Source organism: Apodemus sylvaticus, chromosome 1, assembly GCF_947179515.1.
Source record: "Apodemus sylvaticus chromosome 1, mApoSyl1.1, whole genome shotgun sequence".
NCBI classification, from domain to species: domain Eukaryota; kingdom Metazoa; phylum Chordata; class Mammalia; order Rodentia; family Muridae; genus Apodemus; species Apodemus sylvaticus.
In genome coordinates, this window is record NC_067472.1 from 98,302,689 (window position 1) to 98,326,988 (window position 24,300).

At 37.8% G+C, this 24,300-nt stretch overlaps 1 protein-coding gene across 1 annotated transcript; it reads right to left on the minus strand.

The window, feature by feature from the left end:
• Nucleotides 1-8,935: 8,935 nt before the first annotated feature.
• Nucleotides 8,936-9,883, minus strand: LOC127679869 (olfactory receptor 483). Its single transcript, XM_052175460.1, has one exon. The coding sequence runs from the start codon at nucleotides 9,881-9,883 to the stop codon at nucleotides 8,936-8,938; it is 948 nt and encodes a 315-aa protein (XP_052031420.1).
• Between the last annotated feature and the right edge of the window lie 14,417 nt (nucleotides 9,884-24,300).

Sequence of the window (24,300 nt, forward strand, 5' to 3'; positions counted from 1 at the left end):
AATGAATTCATGAAATTCTCAGGCAAATGGATAGAACTAGAAAGTATCATTCTGAGTGAGGTAACACAGTCACAAAAGAACATGCATGGTATGCACTCACTGATAAGTGGATATTAGTCCAAAATGTCTGAAAAACCAAGATACAGTACACAGACCACAAGAAGCTCAAGAAAAAGGAAGACTAAAGTGTGGGTGCTTCAATTCTTCTGATAAAGAGAACAAAATACACACAGGAGCAATTATGGAGACAAAGTGTAGGGCAGAGGCTGAAGGAAAGGCCACCAAGAGACTGTACTACCTGGGGAGTCATCCTATAAACAGTCACAAAACCCCGACACTATTATGGATGACAAGAAGTGCTTGACAAAATGAGCCTGTTAGGGCTCCCGAGAGGCCCTGCCAGAGCCTTACAGATACTAAGGCAGATGTTAGCAGACAACCATTGGACTGAGTGTGAGGTCCCCAATGGAGGAGTTGGAGGGAGGAGGTGGAGAGCTGAAAGAGTTTGTAGCACCATGGGAAGAATAAAGATGTTGGCAGACCAAAACCCCCAGGGCTCCCAGGGACTAAGCCATCAACCAAGGGGTACACATGATTCCAGCTGCAATTGTGGAGGAGGAATGCCTTGTTGGGCATTGGTGGGAGGAGAGATCCTTGGTACTATGAAAGCTTCATAGCTGCCCCAGCATGGCAAAATCGAGGTGGGGATAGGTGGGAGTGGGTTGGGCAGAGGAGCATCTTCTTGGAGTCAGAGGCGTGTGAGGATGGGTTAGGTATTTCCTGGGAGGGGAGGAAACCAGGAAAGGGTATAGCATTTGAAATGTAAATGAAGAATATAGTCAATAAAAAATGTTGAAAAAAATATGGTATTACATAGAGATACCAAAAAAAAAGCCACTTTGTTTACATAAGGCTTTCAACCTTTAGCTAAAATTATTTCTAGAGCACTGTGCAGTTGTTGACATTTTCAACACTGTTTAAATGATCTTTAACAAGTAATAACAGAGAAGGGAGCTCAAACATGCATAACAGTTTATTCTACTGGGATTAGCAGGAGATGCTAAAATCCATGCCATTTTATTTGTTGTGTTTCTAATAATCTAGTCTATTGCTTTCATGGTAATATGAAAATAGTCATGCTAGTCAAAAACAGCCCTCAGCTTCATGCCCCCCAATTACATTTTCCTCAGCTATGGCTTTTGAATACATTAGTTATTCATCTCCAGTCACAATCATCATGCCAAGGGACTTTCTCAGGATGTAAACATTCATCTCTGTGACTGGCTGTGTGGCCCAACTATGTTCTGTAGTAACACATGTCAGCCAAGTACTTTCTGTTGGCTCCTATGGTCTATGAACTCTATGTAGCAAACATACAGTATACTAAGGAAATTTACAATTATATTGATGACACTTTATACATTAATTTTATAAACTTACAAACAAAAACATTTTGTCATAAAAAACCTAGGTTAGCTAAAATGAGAATACTTAGTAGTTTCCCCTTTGATTAATCCTTTAATTCATCAAAAATCTCTGAACATAAATATCTCATATAAGTTCTGTGTTCTTTGAGTGGACACTTTAGATTTGAAAATATTGAACCATATTAAATCCTCTGAATGAGAATACTGTTGTCATCTGAATTTTTGTTTTGTTTTCTTTTGTTGGGACAGGGTTTCTCTGTAAATCCATGGCAGTCCTGAAATTCACTTTATAGAGCAGATTGGCCACAAACTAACTGAGATCTACTTACCTCTGCTTCAAAGTGATTAGATTAAAGGCATGAGTCACCACTGCCAAATCACTCAAAAACTTAGCCAAGAAATGACCTCCTGCTTTACATAAATCTAAGAGTTAAAGGTAGAGGTTTAGGTCATTAGAAAGCCGTGTTATCAATAGGATTCCTAGAGGAGGAACTTAGCCAAGCAGTTGCAATGCATTCCTGATACTTCTTCCCCTACCAAACCTAGAATCAGCCAACATGACTAAAGACCACTGATGGTGGATCAAGTGATGGAGCAAGAAGGAGAGACTTGCTGGGAAATGTCAATATGACCATGCCTGATAGACAGGTTTTGATCCCAGGAACCTATACTGTAGAAAAAATCAACAAACTGATACAAGTTGTACTCTTAGAAACACATACAAACACATGCATACACACACACACACACACACACATGCACACACACACACATACATACACTAAATTAAACATAAAGAAGCAGGCCAGACAGACTAGACATATATAACAAGGAGATATAGATTGAATTATGACATGATCTGATTAGCTTTTAAGAGCACAAACTACTCTTGCAGGGGACTTTGCTTACAAGAACATATATTGTACTCACAGTCACCTAAAATTACAGGTCTAAGGGATTCAGTAAACTTTTCTGCCTTCTACTTTTTAAAATTATTTTTATTCGATATATTCTTTATTTATACTTCAAATGATTCTCCCTTTCCAGGATTCCCCCTCCCCAAAAGTCCCATAAACCCTGTTCTCTATCCCTGTTCCCCAATCAACCCTTTCCCACTTCCGTGTCCTGGTATTCCCCTACACTGCTGCACTGAGCCTTTCTAAGACCAGGGGCCTCTCCTTCCTTCTTCTTGGCCATCATTTGATATATGAATTGTTTCTTGGGTATTCCAACATTATGGGCTACAAAAGCACAGCCAACAATTTGTGAGAAGATTTTTACCAACCCTACATCCAACAGTGAGCTAATATCCAAGATATACAAAGAACTCAAGAAGGTAGACTCCAGAGAGCCAAATAACCCTATTAAAAATGAGGTACAGAGCTAAACAAAGAATTCTCACCTGAGGAATATCAAATGGCTGAGAAATGCCTAAAGAAATGTTCGACATCCTTGGTCATCAGGGAAATGCAAGTCAAAACAACTCTGAGATTTCACCTCACACCAGTCAGAATGGCTAATATCAAAAACTCAAAAAAAAAAAAAAAACAGGTGCTGGCTAGGATGTGGAAAAAGAGGAACACTCTTCCACTGCTGGTGGGGTTGCAAGCTGGTACAACTACTCTAGAAATCAGTCTGGCAGTTCCTCAGAAAACTGGGTATACTACTAACAGAGAAACCTGCTACACTACTCCTGGATATATACCCAAAGGATTCCCCAGCATGTAATAAGGATACATGTTCCACTATGTTCATAACAGACCTATTGATATTAGCCAGAAGCTGGAAGGAACCCAGATGTCCCTCAATGTAGGAATGGATACAGAAAATATGGTATATTTACACTATGGAATACTACTCAGCTATTAAAAACAATGAATTCATGAATTTTTTAGGCAAGTGGGTGGAACTGGAGAATGTTGCCCTGAATGAGGTGACCCAATCACAAAAGAACACTCATGGTATGCACTCAATTTTCTACCTTCTAAAGTGACCTGGCATGCACACAATGCTCATGATGTATGAATATGTGAAACATTCATACACATGAAAAGAAATAAATCTTTCTAAAGATGGAAAGGGAGGTTATTAGAGAGACGTAGTCTATGGAAATTTACAAAATTCCTCTGCGGACAGTATCTATTCCTATGATGGAAACAGTCATAGAATTAGTAACAGATTTTACTGAAAAGTATATTAGTCACTGCTTTACTACTTTACCTGGGAACCTCAACAAGAGAAAGTTGAGGACCACAGCACCCATTCACCACATATGGACCATGGGAGTCATGACACCTACTCTCTTAAACCCAATCAAACAGTCAGAAACTTCTGATTTCTAATATTTCTCAGTTCATAGTTTCATCTTCTATTTTTCTGCATAACTGGTTTACATGGTCTCTGTCTCCTGGAGACCTAGAATTCACTTGCTAGAAATTCTCTTTGAATGAGAAGTGATAAAATTATCTAAGCATTCCATTAGAGACCATCTGTCACCACTTGCATGTTTCAGTCCAATACATGCTTTATATATTTTCATTAGTGAACAGATATCATAGAATGGCTCTGATTTTGACAATCTCATACATGCCTATGTACATTGAGAAAATATCCACCTCTGCTACCCAGTGCCACCCAATTCTTAATACTTCATAAATGTCATGACGCATATATCCTGTTCTTCCAATCTGCTGTTTGTGTGACTTATGCCACCATTACCCTAATGTTTTAGTTATATTGTAAAATTTTGTTTGTGTGCTCTCTTTTCTGAAGGGTGCAATTCTACAATCCTGACTGAGAAAAAGTGAAACTTCCTTAGACCTACTGCTTTTTGTTGTACCTGCTACATTTAAACTTAAGTAGAAATTGCTGGTCTGACAAGGCCTTGCTGGGGAAAGAATAATATGTTTCCTGCCCCTGAGACAGAATCAGCAGAAGTGAGCCTCCATGAGTGATAATAGCTCTCAGGGGCATAAGGCTTCTTTGTAAAATAATCTACTTATTTTCACCTTCCTCCAAGGAATGTCTCCCTGTTAATATTGATGACTTTATGATAATCAGAAAAAGGATGAGTACAGGAAGCAAAAGTGTGCCTAATGTCTTGGCAAAATGATTAGCCCTGGGACTTTCAGTAAAGGACAGTGCTAAGGCTATGCAAAAGAACTCTAAAACATGAGTTCAAAATATATCATTTCTTCACTATGCAAACAATATAAGGATGCAATATGAATTTTATAAGGAGCTTCAAAGATCTAAAGGAACAGAGGCAACTACATTAGGGGTCAGCTTCTCGGAAATATACAAAGGCAGGCAAATACAAAAGCAGTTATATTCCTGACTTCAAGGTCAGTTGTGACACAGATTGTCCAGGCCCAGGTTTGGTAGAAATGTAAGTTTCAAGGCAGTGTCACGTTTAGCTATTTAAGCATCTGTGTTTAAGAGAGGCAGGCAGATTTCTGAATTCTTTTGCAATATTAAAGGTAAATGTATGCTTTCTCCTAAGAAGCAAAGGTACTGATTCATACGATAATCAAAAGGAAGCCTGAATTGATTGTAAATTAAATATTGGGCTTTTCATTTGCAAGAGATGAACTAGCAAAAATCAATAACATTTCTTTAGATTTTTTTTAAGCAATTTTCATCAGAAAACCTAAGACTTTTAGAAATTTTCTAACTTGATTTCTGCCTTGGTTTGAAGATCCAATAATTATTTTATAGCAAGTTTTCTGACTTCAGTGAGAAAATCCATGAGCTATCCAGCTAACTTTTAGAATTTTAACTAGCAAATAGAGCTATCTCAACTGTAGAACTTTTAGAATAGCATGAAGTAGCTGTCTAGAGCTGAGCAGAACACAGGGTGAGGGATGGAGCAAGCAGTCTGAAAAGCCATCTCTGCAGTGCCGGCCATTTTTTTCACCACTACCAAGAACCCCATCCTCAGAACCCCTCTCCAAGTTAATGTTGGTCTTTGGTATGAAAATATCTCTAGAGAGAGAAACACATGGGTTTATACACTGTCATAATAGTTTGGAGTTTTAGGGTGATTTAGGGTGTCACCTGCCCACACCTGGACACATCAGTGCAGGACTAGGCACATGGTCTCTCACTGCAGCCATACAAAGTGGCCCAGTTAGGGCAACAGATCAACATTCAGGTAATAGATCCAGGAAGAGGCCCAATACATTTGTTATGGGATCCACATAAAGACCAAGCTGCACAGCTGCTATATATCTGCAGAGGTGGTAGGGGTTGAGGTGTCACATCTTAACTAGCCAGGGGTCCAGGCTAGTTAACTCTGTTGGTCTTCCTGTAGAGTCCCTTTATTCTTTTAGTCCCTCAATCCTTCCCCTACTCTCTTTGAAAAGATTCACTGAGATCTATCCAATGTTTGGCTGTAGGTCTCTGTATCTGTTTCCATTGGCTGTTGGATAGAGCCTCTCAAAGGGCAGTTATGCTAGGCTCCTCTCTGCAATCATAACAGTTTCATTAATTTGTCAGGGGCTGGTTCTTGCCCATGGGATTGGTCTCAATTTTGGTCAGTCATTGGTTGGCCATTATCTTAGGCTCTGCTCTTTGTCCCTGAACATCTTGTACTCAGGACAAAATTAGCATAGAAGGTTTTGTAGATGAATTACTTTCCTTATGCCTATACTTAGAGTCCTACCTGCCTACAGAGAGTACCCAATTCAGGCTCCACATCCCTCACTGCTAGGAGTCTCAGATAGAATCACTACCATAAACTAACTCCCTGCCACTTTTATCATCCTTGGTCTCTGGCACATCCTAGAGATGCCTTCCCCTCCCTGTCCACAGCCCCTTTCCCTTCTCTCTCCCTTGCTGTCTCTACACCTGATGTTACGACCACATTGCACTCCCCATCCCCTCTCCCATCCAGTTCTCTTCCTAAATGCAGCTACAATATATTTTTTTATTTCCCCTTCTGAGAATGTTTTAATCATCCTCACATGTGAATTCCTTCTTCTGTGGCTTCTTTATGGCTATATCCATTTATAAGTAAGTACATAACATGCATGTCTTTTTGGTCTGAATTCCTCACTCAGGATATTTTCTAGTTCTCTCCATTTACCTGCAAAACACCACTCTTCATTTCAGGGACATCTGAGTTGTTTCCAGTTACTGGCTATGACAAAAACTACTATGCATACAGTTGAGCAAGTGTTTTTGTGGTATGGTTGAGCATCTTCTGGATATATCCTCAAGAGTAGTGCAGCTGGCATTTGAGTTAGAACTACTCCCTATTTTTAATTGGATTTTTTATTTATTTACTTTTCAAATGTTATGCCCTTTTCTGGTTTTCCCTCTGGAAACCCTCATCCCATCATCCCTTCCCCTTCTTCTATGAGGGTGATCACCCACCTGCCCACCCACTCCCTCCTCCCTGCCCTAGTATTCCCCTACAGTGGAGCATACAGCCTTCACAAGACCAAGGGCCACTCCTCCCATTGATGTCCAACAGGCCATACTCTGATACATATGTGGCTGTAGCCATGGGACCCTCCATTTGTATTCTTTGGTTGGTCGCTTGGATCCATGCCACTTGTCAGCAACCCTGAGAGTAATGCCTGGCTCCCAGATGTGTACACATGGTAGAAGGCAAGAGCTGATTCTCCCAAGATGTGCTCTGACTTCTGCCTTTGTGGTGTGATGTTTTCCTTAGCTAATTAAGAAAGAAATATCATAAAACAGTTATTTTTATTTAAAGCAGTGCTAAATATATCACAGCTGAAATGTTCATTAATAATGATAGAGAAAATAGGGGTTCTGTCAGGATGTTTTATTAATCCTTAATATTAAAGAAGATAATTCATATCATATGGGACTAATTTTGAACCAATTTTTTGTTCCATTGATCTATCTATCTATATATATATATATATATATATTCAGTATTGATAACATTGGAGCTAACAGTCCATAATCACAGTGTGTTTTTTGAAATTAATAAAATGTTATTCAATTTATTTTTTAAATTTCAGTATTTTCATTGATGCTCTTAATTTTACTCTTAAGCAAGTTTTCCAACTGTTTCTGTATTAACATTTATTGTTATATAAAATTAAAATATTTTCATATATGTTAGACACGTACATTTATGTTAGTATACAATAAATAGAACTGATACTAATATTGAAGTTATCTATGGTGGGGATGGGTCATATTACTTTGAATTGAAATCACCACGGGGTGAGTAATATTAGAGTAAGAAAATGAAAAAGCATATAATTATGGAGAGTGGGCAAAAGTTGGCAGATGGAAAACAGCAAGTGCATTCATACTTATAACCTGAAGAGAGAGTAAATCAGGTTAATCTAAGAATAAAGTTAGAGAATAATAGAGTATCTGGATTCTATTCTGAATGGAATGGAAAGTATTAAAATATTTCAATACAAGTAAAATAAAGACATTTTTAAATGAAATTTCTTGTACAGAAAACTTGTACTATGAACCTTAAAAGCTGTAAGAATCACCAGAAAGGAAAGACAGACTTCCTGGTACTATAGTGATACCAATGTCATTAAAGTAACAAGCCACATTCTGATGGGGTGTAAGGCTATCTCCAGAAGATGAAACCCATACATATCAACACTCTCAGGGTTAAAACAGATCAAAAGTTCTAGAGAAAAGTCTACCACTATTATATTACTAAAGGGATGTAGTATTAAACTACTTTCTAATGACTTATCATTATACCCATGGATTAGAACACCTCCCAACCTTTATCAGAGAAATACCTGGTAATTATAATAGCTGGTAATTAACAGGCAAGTTCTCAATATCCTGGGAATTAGAGACCACTGTGGAAGGCACAGTTCTAAATAGGACATCTATTTTATTGCTCTCTCATCTACAAGCACAGGCATCTTGTCAATGACTGGATGAAAAGATTGCAAGAGACAGAGGTTGCAGATGACTACAAAGGGACCTTTGAATGACTACCAAGAAACCCTTTATTCAGATACAACAGAATGGTTGTAGATGACCTCATGGTTCCTCTGTCAGCATGTATGACTTAAAAACAGACAAACTCAAATGTGGCCATGGGAAGTAACTCTGAAGTGCACCTCTAGCTGAAGTAAATTGACAATTGATAGCTGACAGGAGGAGAATCAATTGTCATTAATGGTTTGTCTTTCAGTAAAATAAATGATCTCTGGTGGATACTTACACTTGAGAGTATATACAGACAGGACAAGTATTATTAGATAGGAAAAAAAAGAACATGGAGTTGGGAAACAGAGCTCTAGGACTAGGAGGAGTTGGAGAGAAAGTGTAAAAATAATGCACCTAATTTGCACAAAATTCTCAAAGAGGGATTTAAAAATACAAAGGAAGAAGATGCAATAAAATAAGATAGCTATGTCCTCTGCGAAGAAAAGAAAATAAGAAAAAAAAAGATTATATAAGGAAATAACCAAGCCTGAGATGATGTTTATATTTGTCTGAATAAATTTTGTCATATTCATTTAAAAAAAAAAAACAAGATTTTTCTAAGAAAGTGTTTTCATACCAAACTGTCTTTTCAGAGCACCTTTAATCTCATTATTGCTGAGGCTATAGATAAGGGGGTTCAACATGGGGACCACTACCATATAGAACACAGACACCACCTTGTTCTGGTCTGTGAAGTAGCTGGATTTGGGCATCACATAAATGAATATGACAGTTCCATAATAGAGGGTGACTACAGTGAGGTGGGAGGTGCAGGTGGAGAAGGCTTTGTGTCGACCCTCAGTGGAGTGCATCTTCAGGAGGGTGAAGAGGATGTAGGAATAGGAGACAACTATGACAAACATTGTGATCATAGTAACTGAGCCAGCAGAAAATGCGATAAGAAGTACAGAGATACTGACATCAGAACAGGAGAGTTCCGCCAAAGGAGCAAAATCACAGAAAAAATGATCTATTCTATTTGGTCCACAGAAGAGAAAAGAAAAAAAGTAAACCAGGACAATGAGGGAAGCATTAAGAAAACCCCCTAGATAAGATCCAACAACCAACTGGATACAGACTTGTGTGGACATTTTGGTGGAATAAAGCAGTGGATTACAGATTGCCATGAAGCGATCATAAGCCATAGCAGCTAGAAGGAAGCATTCAACAGATGCAATGAAATCAGCTGAACCAAGCTGGATGCCACATCCAGTGTATGAGATACTGCTTCTTTCTAGCAGGAAGTCGACAAGCATATTGGGTGTGACAGAAGATGAAATGCCTATGTCAACAGAAGCCAAGTGGCCAAGAAAAAAGTACATGGGGTGATGGAGCTGGGAAGAGACTCTGATGAGAAGGATGGTGCTCAGGTTCCCAGACACAGTCACCAGGTAGATGCACAGGATGATAGTAAAGAGGACAATTCTGAGGACTGGGTCGTCAGTTAATCCCAGTAAAATGAACTCTGTCACTGCAGTGTAGTTCTCATCCTGCAGGAAAGCCATGGGGCAGTGTAGCTCCTGCCAAAATAAGGCTGTGATGGAGACAGAATAGGAAGTGATCTATAAATATCTCACTTCATTTTAATTAATATAGACTTAGCATGACACATCAATATGTTGGTCAAGAAATGGAACCAATAATGAAACTTTTAATCTGAGATTCATTGCTTATGTTTCTGTGTAAAACAATGCCTTAAAAATTATTTAAGCAGAAATCCTAGAAATAGGTTATAAATAATAAGTAAGTTTTATTTTCGTTTATTTAAAGTAAAACATACTTAGTATCTACTAAAGCAAAATATTTAAAATTATTGGACTTTGCCTGGCAAGATGGTATTTCAGGTGAAGGTTCTTAACATCAAGCTGACACATGATATCAAGTGTTTGTTTTCTGGAGCTCAGATGATGACAGAAATGTTGTCTTTAGGCAGCCACACATGTAGTATGATTTTTAAGCTGTTCTATTCACACACAAAAAACATTATAAAATAATACTTATTTTGATAAAAATATATTTATTTTAAGTGTAAAAATGAATTAATATATAAAATATATTGGTAGTTAATAAAGATAAATCTCTGCTAACTTTACTGAATGCTTTCTAAATCATTAACACAAGATTTAAAATTTGTTATATTTTTACTATTATGTCTATGATCCATTAATTTCTTTTCTGATTTACATTTTACAGAATGAAATATGTTTAAGGTAAGTAACACACATATAACTTTCATTCATATTTATTTATAATAAAGTATACGTGGTTGTCATTAAAGCGAAATATTTAAAATTAAGACTTTGCCTGGTGAGATGGCTTTTCAATTAAATGTTCTCTCTACCACACTGACACATACACACACATATAATTTCTCTCTCTCTCTCTCTCTCTCTCTCTCTCTCTCTCTCTCTCTCTCTCTCTCTCTCTCTCTCTCTTTCACACACACACACACACACACATACACACACACACACACACACACGATGTTTAAAATCACTTGATGTATCTGCATAGAATACATGTTTGATCCCTAGTACTCAGAGCTTCTCCCAGCAGTCTGTGGTTTGATTTCTGGGCATCCAGTGACCTATTCTGTGGTTCATAAGCACTAGACATGCATGAAGTGCATGCATATTCAGGTACACAAAAAAATTTAAAAAAACTTTAAAAGGAGAATTAGAAGTGAACATAAGGCTAGTTTGACTCAGTCTATTCCTATTATTGACCATGCTATAAAGGAAGAGTGGCTATTAACTTGAAGGCACAGACAAATTAAGACAAATTGCTTGGCAGCATTTCAGTTTTCCAATGGCTAATACACAGAGAGGTAGTTTATTGGTGACACTGGTCAGAAATTAAACCATTTCTGTAAGTATCTTCATATCTTCATCAACTTTTAAAAAGATGATACATTTTCTTTTCAGGATTGAGAAGAATAAAATTAAGATCACACTAAATTTACAAATGAAATTTCCTATTGTAAGTTCATCAAATACTGTAAATGATTTTCAATGGATAACTGACTTTAAAGTAATTTGAATATCAATTTCATCACCATGTAAAATATGAATAATATTATCATATTATTATAAATTTTTATTGAAACACGCTAAATCCTTTCCAACTATCACAGCTTTTTAAAACTAGAGTGTGATGGAACAAATTCACATGATTTTTAACAAAGGATACTGATCAGGAAATATCCAAACTATGATGTTGAGAGACTTATCAACGTTCACTCAACAAGAAGCAGATTGACTCTCATCTCTCACAGTCTATATTTATATTTTCATTTGTCCACTGTGATGTCTTGGATGTTGGAAAACTTATGCCACAAAGAATGTCTTTACATGTGATATTCATTGACAAAAGCAACCAAAGTATATTAAAGCTACCAAACTTGTTGGTCTGTTGGCTGAAAGCTACATGTGTTCACAATTGAGGGTCATGGTAATTTTGTGTCTTGCCAATGGTTGGAAAAATAAGGGTTCTTTGAAAACTGGAGTGTAGCTGGGAAGAGTGGAAGAAAGAAAATCTGTGATTGGGATGTATCGTGTGAGAGAAAAATCTATTTCCAATAAATTGCAAAAAATGATAGTTTTATACCCAATCATTCTAAATTATTTGCCTATGTAAATATAACATGATTCCATAAAGTTTATTTTCCTTCTGCTACACATTTGCCTGACTCATTTTCACTTCCTTTTATACCATGTTTGGAAATATTGTACATTTTCAAAGAAGAAAGCATCTCCTTTTACCAACAAAGTAAAAAATCTTACCTCTTGAAATAAGAATTCATTTCAAATAAGAAGTTCAAAGTTACTGGGATGTTTATAGCTGCAAAATTGTCTCCACTGTCATTGTTTGTCACTAAACATAAGTCAACTGGGACTCTCTGTTCAAGTGTGAATTCAAGTCACCAGGGATCATTACCTCATTCCCAGAGAATACTGAGCAGTTCATTTCACTTATGCATACAATTAATTTTCAAAGACTCTTAATCTCAAGTAATATTTGTTGATATTTGATTTGTTTTGATTTGTGTTAGATGATATTAATCAAAGTAAAAAAGTGAACTATTTCATTTTCTTCATTCTTGTACTTTTCCTTTAGTATTTTTTGCGGGTGACATAACATACTCAGGTAGGAGCTTTGTGAATATAGGTAGGAATGAGATGCAAAGTTCAATAATTTTTGAAGCAAATTCAATTTTTATAATCAAGAGTATAAAATATAATTGTTACCTAGAAAATAGTGTAAAGAAAGAGGTATGGATGTTTTCCAAGTAAGGATTAGCACTTCATAATTCCCACCTCAAAGATGTGACAGGTGGCAAAGCTTATATGCTATAAGGGAGAAAAAAGGCTCAGAGATTCTCCACCTGAAGAATCATATCAACTCTATTGCTAATTTTACTTTCATTAAGTTCAACACTATATCCTTGATATTACCTTGAGAAAAGATTTTTGACCACTGAGGAACAGTCAACTTTCATTCAAAGTATCTCCTGTCCCAGTTGGCAGAGGAGAAATAGAGACAGAATCTTCACTGAAAACTCACTGGTACACTATCCTAGAATATGGAGCAGTGAATGACAGAAAAGACTCTGAATCAGAAGGGTGAAAAATCAGGAAAGATAGTGACATTGAGTTCTGGTCTCTGGTACAATGGAACCTGAACTCACATGAACATGTGCATATAAGCAAAATCCAGACAGAATGTGTGTGTGTGTGTGTGTGTGTGTGTGTGTGTGTGTGTGTGTGTGTGTGTGAATAATCACTGCCAAAGCTTCCTTCACAAAGTTGTGTATTTAATGCTGTATGTACCTTACCTTTGTCTTTTTCAAATGGTCTCATTTAGTCTAGGTGGACAACCTTGAAGTTCTAATCCTCCTGTCTCCCTTGCCTAAGCACTTAACTAACAAGTGTCTAGCACTCGGTTTTTATAGTATTGGAGATCTAGCACAGGGCTGTAAAAAAATGCCAGGCAAGAATTCTACCAATTGGATTATATTCATAAGTTATTATCTTAGGTTAATAATTTGTTTACATATGCACACTATGCATACAATCTTACTTTCTAATGGAAGACAGTAAATAGAGGATGTATTTCTATGTATTCATGTGTCAGTTCGGAATTAGTTTAGGATTATGACTTGGGTCACATTGTATACTAGAATGTAGTGTTTGGATGACTCTCAACAAAGAGGTTTCACACCCAGATATTAAAAAAAATTATTCATTTTTTCATCCACTCCTTTCAAAAGTATGTGTTGAGTATTGTATTCTAAAAAACTGGGTGAGCACTTTGCATAGGTTAAGGAACTTGAACCTCTTATGAAATTTAAACCTCAGTGGAGAAGCAACTAGAGAATGAATAACAAACATGGCAATGGGTATGGAAGACAGATTACATTGACACATTTCTCAGGACCACAGATATCATGTCACCCTAGAAACAAGACTTACTTCTCATCAAACTATTGAAAACAAGTTCAGATAAGTTGATTCTCATTCTGCACAGTCCCTTTACTTTGAAGTCATGTGAACTACTAGCAGAACAAGTCTTCTGCTTAGCACTCTTCTGACAGCTACTGTTCAGATGGATGAGGAAGCTGTACTGCTCTCATTTATCATTAATTTTGTGTTCTGTGTCACATTTCCCAGAATATTTTTATTTTAATTAAAATATAATTACATCACTTCCCTCTCTTCTCTTTCCTCTTCCAAACTCCTCACCTCTTCAACTCTTGAACGCTTCCACTCCCTTTCAAACTGACCATCTATCTGTTTCTCTTTTTATTTTTGTTGTTAGTTATATTTATGGGTGGAAATATGTAAACAAAACCTGCTAGTTCACTTAGTGTTGCTTATGGATGTGTGATTTCAATGATGACCACTTTGATTTGGGTAACAAATTAGAAGGCTTATTCAGGAGAGAGATTATGTCTCCCTCTCCTAGCAGCCTGGTCATAGTAGGCAAATTGTCCCTGATGTTAGAAACCCAACCAGGTAACCAGGTTGTGCATCTTAGAGAACTTGCTACTGAACGCTTACTAGGTCAGCATAATTCCAAACTTCATTCTAAATCTTATCCATGCACCATCAGACAAATAATGATCTCACAAAACACCAAAGAAGCTGTTATTTGCAGATAGAGACTATTAGAAATAAACAGAACTTGTTATAATACGGATATCAAATAATTGTGGGGAGTCCAGGACAATAGCTGTATCTATAACATATCCTGTACCTAAGATACAGTGAACATCTTAAAAGAGGGTCTGGTAGATCTAAGAAGTCTTTGACTAAGAATTCAACTGTGAGACTATATCTCCTACAAAAGACAGGGGAACTCTATAATCCTGACTCATAAATATGGCTGCCTATGTATGACAGACAATAATAATACCAATTGTCATGCAAAAGTGGAATGAGAAATTTCATAAGGTCCAACCCCTAATAATATCACTTTTTCACTTAAGATTTTGATGGGTTTTTTTATTCGATATATTTTTTATTTACATTTCCAATGGTTTCCCCTTTTCTATACACCCACTCCCCGAAAGTCCCATCGGCCCCCTTCCCTCCCCCTGTTTTTCCACCCAACCCTTCCCACTTCCCTGTTCTGGTTTTGCCCTATACTGCTTCACTGAGTCTTTCCAGAACAAGGGGCCACTCCTCCGTTCTTCTTGTACCTCATTTGATGTGTGGATTATGTTTTGGGTATTCCAGTTTTCTAGGTTAATATCCACTTATTAGTTAGTACATACCATGATTCATCTTTTGAGTCTGGGTTACCTCACTTAGTATGATGTTCTCCAGCTCCATCCATTTGCCTAAGAATTTCATGAATTCATTGTTTCTAATGGCTGAATAGTACTCCGTTGTGTATATATACCACAATTTTGCATCTACTCTTCTGTTGAGGGATACCTGGGTCCTTTCCAGCTTCTGGCAATTATAAATAGGGCTGCTATGGACATAGGGGAATATGTATCCTTATTACATGCTGGGGAATCTTCTAGGTATATGCCCAGGAGTGGTATAGCAGGATCTTCTGGAAGTGAGGAGCCCAGTTTTCAGAGGAAGTGCCAGACTGATTTCCAGAGTGGTTATACCAATTTGCAACCCACCAGCAGTAGAGAAGTGTACCTTTTTCTCCACATCCTCGCCAACATCTGCTCTCTCCTGAATTTTTAATCTTGGCAATTCTGATTGGTGTAAGGTGAAATCTCAGGGTTGTTTTGATTTGCATTTCCCTAATGACTAATGAAGTTGAACATTTTTTAAGATGCTTCTCAGACATCTGAAGTTCTTCAGGTGAAAATTCTTTGTTTAGCTCTGTACCCCATTTTTAATAGGGTTATTTGGTTTTCTGGGATCTAACTTTTTGAGTTCTTTGTATATATTGGATATTAGCCCTCTATCTGATGTAGAGTTGGTGAAGATCTTTTCCCAATTTGTTGGTTCCTGATTTGTCTTTTGATGGTGTCCTTTGCCTTGCAGAAACTTTGTAATTTTATGAGGTCCCATTTTTCAATTCTTGATCTTAGAGCATACGCTATTGGTGTTCTGTTCAGGAACTTTCCCCCATACCGATGTCCTCAAGGGTCTTCCCCAGTTTCTTTTCTATTAGCTTCAGAGTGTCTGGCTTTATGTGGAGGTCCTTGATCCATTTGGATTTGAGCTTAGATCAAGGAGACAAGGATGGTTCAATTCCCATTCTTCTGCATGCTGATCTCCAGTTGAACCAGCACCATTTGTTGAAAAGGCTATCTTTTTTCCATTGGATGTTTTCAGCCCCTTTGTCAAGGATCAAGTGGCCATAGGTGTGTGGGTTCATTTCTGGATCTTCAATCCTCTTCCATTGATCCGCCTGCCTGTCAATGTACCAATACCATGCAGTTTTTAACACTATTGCTCTGTAGTATTGCTTGAGGTCAGAATTACTGATACCCCAGAATTTGTTTTATTGTTGAGAATAGTTTTAGCTATCCTGGGTTTTTTGTTCTTCCAGATGAATTTGAGGATTGCTCTTTCTAACTCTGTGAAGAATTGAGTTGGGATTTTGATGGGTATTGCATTGAATCTGTATATTGCTTTTGGCAAAATGGCCATTCTAACTATATTAATCCTGCCGATCCATGAGCATGGGAAGTTTTTCCAATTTTTGAGGTCTTCTTCCATTTCCTTCTTCATAGTCTTGAAGTTCTTGTCATACAGATCTTTCACATGTTTTGTAAGAGTCACCCCAAGGTACTTTATACTGTTTGTGGCTATTGTGAAGGGGGTCATTTCCCTAATTTCTTTTTCAGCCTCCTTATCCTTTGAGTATAGGAAGGCTACTGATTTGCTTGAGTTGATTTTATAACCTGTTGATGGTTTTTTATATGTGCATACTATTTGCATTATTTCTACACCACAATCACTATCAACTTCTTGTGCATCTTTTTTGTCTCAAATTCATAATTTGTTTTAAATTTCATTTTTTACACCTACATTACTGAATCCATTTGCTGTAGATGCTAAGTACATGTTCTCAGAGATGGCCAATTGAAGCTGGATAATGTATCAGAGGCTTGTCTCTCGAGATTTATTCTTTGCTCTCATCACCCCACTGTTTCCATGTGATTCTTGAATTAGGGGTAGAACCTTATGAAATTCTGTCTTAAATACTGTCATATCAACTGTTGTTTTTATTGTTCAGTTATTGTTTATGTTGATGTTCATGCATTATTGAGATTTCATGGGTATCATTTCCCTGTCTCATTTAGAAGACAACATTAAGCATGACACATGCTGGTCATTGGATGCTAAATGTTGATGTCCTTACTACGCTGATGTCCCTTTAATATTAGGTGTAGACAGCTGTAGATATATACATTTATGGTAACAACCCATGGAAAGTTACATCCTAGATTTTTTAATGATGGTGAATTTTTGTAATTGTCTCAATATTTTACCCAAAGAATCTTCATAAGGGTGGGTGTAGTCTTATTACTTATTAGTGGGAAATATACCAATATCATTGCAATCAGTAGACACATTGTTCAATGAATTTCTGAAGAATCATGTGAATAAATCTAATCATATCAAGTAGGGTACTGACAACAGATCAAAAAATTACTCCATCCTCGTATCATTTAGTAAATATTTGATGTTTACTTACGTGAATATAGATGAGAGATAGCTTGCAGAAACATCAGTCAACCAAAGCTGCATCACTGGATAGCCTACCCCAGCGTATACAATGACTCAAGAAAGCTCAGTCATTGTTGTTCCCTGAAGCACAGCTTAGACATATTTGGATAACCAGTCTCCTCTATTATAAAAATATTACTTCCCATATAACCTTTGAGAAGGGGCTTGAATGAGCCTTGTTCTGTTCCTGCACCTAGGATATTTCAGCACTATTGCAAACCAGCTGCAATGAAAGAAACTAAGATTTTCTGGGAAGGTGTGATAGCAGGATGTAGGTCAGGACAAGTTTTTATAAATGAGCATATAGAGAACATATTTTCTATGTATATACATGTATATGTGTAGATCATGTTATGTATATATCAACAAATAATGATAATGAAGCAATGAATTGGAAATAATTAGGGAAAAAGAAAGGTCAGCAAGTAATGTAACATGGAAAAATTGGAAGGACAGAAGGGAAGGAGAAAGTATGCAATTGTATCATAATATCAAAGTAAAACAAACAATTTAAAATACACAGGTGATAGAGCTAAAATGAGCCAATCACAGATCTAGCAACTAGATACTGAAAACAGAATGGAGGGAGCAGGAATTTCTTTAACAGATAAGTTAGGTCACCCTTGTTAAAATATCTGATCATTCCATCAGCAAGACAAGACAATCATCCTCACAGACATCAAATCCAGGTCCTAATTTTCAAAGATCATTTTCCCTGACAAATAGATTACCAGTAGAGATAGATTTCATTTACAATTTTATATGACTCAGAAAACCGTAGCCAGGCATCACTGTGATATGAAATCTATTACTGAAAAGTGATGTGCTCCTGAGGCCCTGAGAGCATGGCACAACCACAAGTCAGAGATTAATCTTCTGTGATGATTTCGATATGCTCGACACAGGGAGTGGCAATATTGGAAGGTGTGGCTCTGTTGGAGTAGGTGTAGCACCATGGGTGGGGACCTTAAGACCCTCATCCTAGCTGTCTGGAGTCAGAATTCCACTAGCAGCCTTCAGGTGAAGATGTAGAGCTCTCAACTCTTCCAGAACCATGACAGCCTGGATGCTGCCATATTCTTCTCTTGAGGATAATGGACTGAACCACTGAACCTATAAGCCAGCCCTAATTAAATGTTGTTGATTTTTAGACTTGCCCTTGTCATGGTGTCTGTTGACAGCAGTAAAACCCTAAGACAGAAGTTAGTAGCAGGAACTGTGGTATTGCTATAATAGGCCTGACCATGGTTTTGCTTGGAAGAATGTGTATTATAGGATATTGGATTTGGAAGGTGGTGGAACGGTTTAAATGGTACTTAATGGGACATCCTAGTAGGAATATGGAAGATGTTGTTGCTGAGATAATTTGAAATCTATAGACATGGCCCAAGAGGTTTCAGCAGAGAAGAATTTCTCTATGTGGCATAGGGACTGTTTTGTGGTAATTAAGAAGAGGCCAGCAACACTTAGTTTGAATCTTCTGAGAAGTGTTTTCTGAGAGCACAAAGAATCTGTGTTCCAAACAGTTAAAATTATACTGAAGTTCATCAGGACTATAAGAATTATCGAAACCCATACTGATATAAGTATACATCCTTAGTTACATTTTGTGTGCAGTAACACAATAAATGATGAAAAGTTGTACAAGTTTTTGCAAACATTTGATTTTATTCCTTCCCTTTACTCCTTCTAGGTCAGTTCAGCTGGAAAGGTCATGATTCCGCCATGTAAAAGATGAGGAACACTAGGCATCATACTTGAATGTGTACTGAACATCATGTCTCTTGATGGTGCAGAGTCAACTCATATGTGATATTGTTCAGGAATATCTCTTATGAAATGAAAAGGTCAAGATATTAAATACACAAATAGAGCATGAAAACATAAATGGTGTCACCAACAAAGATTAAATGAAATAATACACTGTAAAAATTAATGGAATTAATTAGCAAGAGGATTGAGCTGTCTCTTCAGGTCAAGCCCGCTTTCTGTTTAACACTATATCATATAAGCTGACACCAACTTTGTTTGAGATATGAACTATGAAACATTTATTCTTACCTGGAAATCATATCTCTTTATACTCATTATTTTCTATTTAACAATAATATTTGTACTCTTGCCTTAAAATGTGAGTACATATTATAACTGTTACTCAACTAAACACCTCATCCCTGCCTATACTCACTAAGCACCTAATAGATTATGTTACATCAGCCACCATGAAAAGAGTAAAACAAAACAAATGCACACTGAATAAAAGAAGCCAATATAGTCCATTTTAGTTATCAGTTCAATATTTTCTAACTTGACATAACCTGAAACAATATCAACATGCAGAAGTATTTACCTAAGATAATTTGTTATTACGTATGTCCCATAATTACTGAGTGAAAGTGCATCAATACTCATACAAATTGTAAAACAAAAGATTGCTTGAGATTTATATGCTCCTTGAAAATTAATTGTGCTTGTGTTACATGAAATGCTCAGTACTCACTGGAAAAGTGGTAATGATCCCTGATGCATTGAATTCACACTGGAATCTAGAGCTTCTGCAGGGACTTATCCTCAGTGACAAACAAGGATATTGGGAAGCAGCTGTGTAGCTATAAAATCATAGATTGTACAAGCTTTTGTATAATCACCTTGTATTCTATTAGTAAATAGTTCAGAATGATCTGGGATGAAAGGAAGTGTTCATAGATTCATTTATTGTCTTAATTGAAATGAATTCTTACTTCAAGAAATAAGATTTGGACTTTGTTGGTATATGGAGATTTTTCTCGTGACATGTATTTATTAACCATGGTGTTAAAACATGTCAGATTCGATCAGCAGTGGCTGTGGCAGCAGCAACAGCAGCAGCAGCTGGTCCAGAGGAAGGGCCATCAGCAGTGGAACAAAGCTGACAGGGTCCAGGCAGATACTGTGCACACGACCACTGGCCATCGCTGGCCAGCCAGGCTGCAAGTAGCAGAGGATTTATGGTGCCTTTCACCACGCAGAAGCCACTTCAGAACTCTGCCTCCCGCCAGTCAGTTACGAGAGACTGCCCTCCATTTTGGTTCTCGGATGCCAGAGAGATCAGACAGACTCAGGTACGCAAATACAACCCGAGACCAACATCGAGGGGGGTCTAAGCCCGACGGGCGTTGGCCTGCACCCAGGCCCTGGGATGGTCGGAGGGCCACTGGTGTGCAAACACGGCCAGGAGGTTGTTTCCCCGGGCCGGCGCACACCTGTATGGGCACCACCACCATTTTGCCTACTGGAAGCCAGAGAATCCTAGCAGGCAAAACCAGCTAACAGGCTAGCCCGAGGCTGACATAGCTGGGGTCTAAGACGGTCAGGCCCTGGACTGCCCCCCAGGCCCTGGGCTGCTCGGTGGGCCATCTGTGTGCCGACCTGACCAGGAGGTTGTTAGCCCAGCAGACTCTCCCAGCACTCTCAGGGAGCACGCTCACGCTGCCATCCTGGCCACCTGACAGATCCAATTAACACTCACAGCTTAGGGGAACTTTGCTCGGACATTGGCCTGCCAGGCTTTTGCCTAGACTCAGGGCCTGAGCAGCGAGGCTAGCCTTGTGTGCACCAACCCCGTTGGGAGTTCTGCTGGCCAGCAGAGTGATCAGCACTCAGAAAAGGTCCCTGCAGCATACACCCTCAGCACTCCCTGAAGGAGCAAGCGGGCACCATCTGGTTCACAGACACAATCTGGGGCAAAGCACACTAGGGCTGCAAGGGCACCCAAGAGGAGGACAGCACATCAGCAATCTGCAACAGGGGAAACCCTGCCATCCAGTGTTGCAGAAATAGCCCTAGAGCCTCTCAGGAGGCTGAAACACCAGCCAGAGACAAGACCAACTAGCTCCAGAGAACAAGATTGCAAAGGGCAGATGCAGGAACGCTACTAGAAGAAATTTAGGCAATATGGCAGCATCTGAACCAAACTCTCTAAAATCAGCAAGTCCTGGTTATGCCAACACACCAGAGAAACAAGATATGGATTTAAAATCACTGTTCATGATGCTGCTAGAACAACACAAAAAGGACATAAATGAATCTCTTAAAGAAATACAGGGGAACATGAATAACCTAGAAACCTGTATAATGGAAACACAAAAATCACTTAAAGAAATGCAGAATAAGGCCCAAGAGATAGAAATCAATAAAGAAGAACGGCAAAAAAAAAAAAAAAAAAAAAAAAAAAAAAAAAAAAAAAAAAAAACTTAAAGAAATGCAGGAGAACTTGCGACAACAGGCAGAAGTCATGAAAGAGGAAACACAAAAATCAATTAAAAATTACAGGAAAACACAAACAAACTAATGATGAAACTGAGCAAAACCATCCTAGATCCAAAAACAGAAGTAGAAACAACTAAGAAATCACAAAGGGAGACAACTTTGGAGATAGAAAACCTTGAGAAGAAATCAGGGGCCATAGATGCAAATATAAACAACAGAATATAAGAGATGGAAGAAAGAATCTCAGATGCTGAAGATACCATAGAAACCATTGACTCAACAGTCAAAGAAAATGCAAAATGCAAAAAGCTGGTATCCCAGAACATCCAGGAAATCCAGGATACAATGAGAAGACCAAACCTAAGGATTATAGGTATAGATGAGAGTGAAGATTTACAACTGAAAGGGCCAGCAAATATATTCAACAAAATTATGGAAGAAAACTTTCCCAACTTAAAGAGAGAGGTGCCTATGAATATACAAGAAGCCTACAGAACTCCAAACAGACTGGACCTGAGCAGAAATACCTCCCATCACATAATAATCAAAACCCCAAATGCACTAAACAAAGAAAGAATATTAAAGGCAGTAAGAGAAAAAGGCCAAGTAACATATAAAGGAAGACCTATCAGAATCACACCAGACTTCTCACCAGAGACCATGAAAGCTAGAAGATCCTGGGCAGATCTCATGCAGACTCTAAGAGAACACAGATGTCAGCCAAGACTACTATACCCAGCAAAACTCTCATTCACCATAGATGGAGAAACCAAGATATTCCATGACAAAACCAAATTTACACAATATCTTTCCACAAACCCAGCTCTGCAAAGAATAATAGGAGAAAAACTCCAATACAAGGAGGAAAACTACACCCTGGAAAAAGCAAGATAGTTACCTTCCTTCATCAAACCCAAAAGAAAATAACCACTCAAATATAAAAAGAACATCAAAAATGACAGGAAGTAATAATCACTATTCCTTAATATCTCTTAACATCAATGGTCTCAATTCCCCAATAAAAAGACATAGACTAACAAACTGGATAAGGAAATAGGACCCTACAATTTGCTGCATACAGGAGACACACCTCAGTGTCAAAGATAAAAACTACCTTAGAGTAAAAGGCTGGAAGACAATCTTACAGGCCAATGGTCACAGGAAATGAGCAGGAGTAGCCATTCATATATCAGATAAAATTGACTTTCAACCTAAGGTCATCAAAAGAGACACAGAAGGACACTTCTTGCTGGTCAAAGGAAAAATCCACCAAGAAGAACTTTCAATTCTGAACATCTATGCGCCAAATGCAAGGGCACCCTCATTCGTAAAAGAAACTTTACTAAAGCTCAAAGCACACATTTCAACTAACACAAAAATTGTGGGGAACTTCAACACTCAACTCTCCTCAATGGACCGATCAGGAAAACAGAAACTAAACAGGGACACAGTAAAACTAATTGAAGCTTTTGAGCAATTGGATTTGACTGATATTTATAGAACATTTCACCCTAAAGAAAAAGAATATACCTTTTTCTCAGCATATCATGGTACCTTCTCCAAAATCAACCATATAATTGGCCACAAGACAGACCTCAACAAATACAAGAAGATCGAACTAATCCCATGCCTCCTATCAGATCACTATGGTATAAGAGTGGTTTTCAATAGCAAGAAAAACAACAGAAAGCCCACATACACATGGAGGCTGAATAATACTCTACTCAATGACATCTTGGCCAAAGAAGAAATTAAGAAAGAAATCAGAGACTTTTTAGAATTTAATGAAAATGAAGGCACAACATACCCAAATCTTTGGGACACAATGAAAGCAGTGCTAAGAGGAAAACTCATAGCCCTGAGTGCCTCCAAAAAGAAAATGGAGAAAGCATACACTAGCAGCTTAACGACACACCTGAAAGTCCTGGAACAAAAAGAAGCCAATTCACCCAGGAGGAGTAGAAGACAGGAAATCATCAAACTCAGGGCTGAAATCAATCAATTGGAAACAAAGAGAACCGTACAAAGAATCAACTAATCCAGGAGCTGGTTCTTTGAGAAAAATCAACAAGATAGATAAACCCTTAGCCAAACTGACCAAAGGGTACAGAAAAAGTTTCCAAATTAACAAACGTAGAAATGAAAAGGGGGATATGACAACAGAAACTGAGGAAATCCAAAAAATCATCAGATCCTACTACAAGAGCCTATACTCAACACAACTGGAGAATCTGGAGGAAATGGAAAATTTCCTTAACAGATACCAAATACCAAAATTAAATCAGGACCAAATAGATCATCTAAACAGTCCCATACCCCCGAAAGAAATAGAAGGAGTCATAGAAAGTCTTCCAACCAAAAAAAGCACAGGACCAGATGGATTCATTGCAGAATTCTATCAGAACTTCAAAGAAGACCTAACACCAATTCTCTTCAAACTATTCAACAAAATAGAAACAGAAGGAACC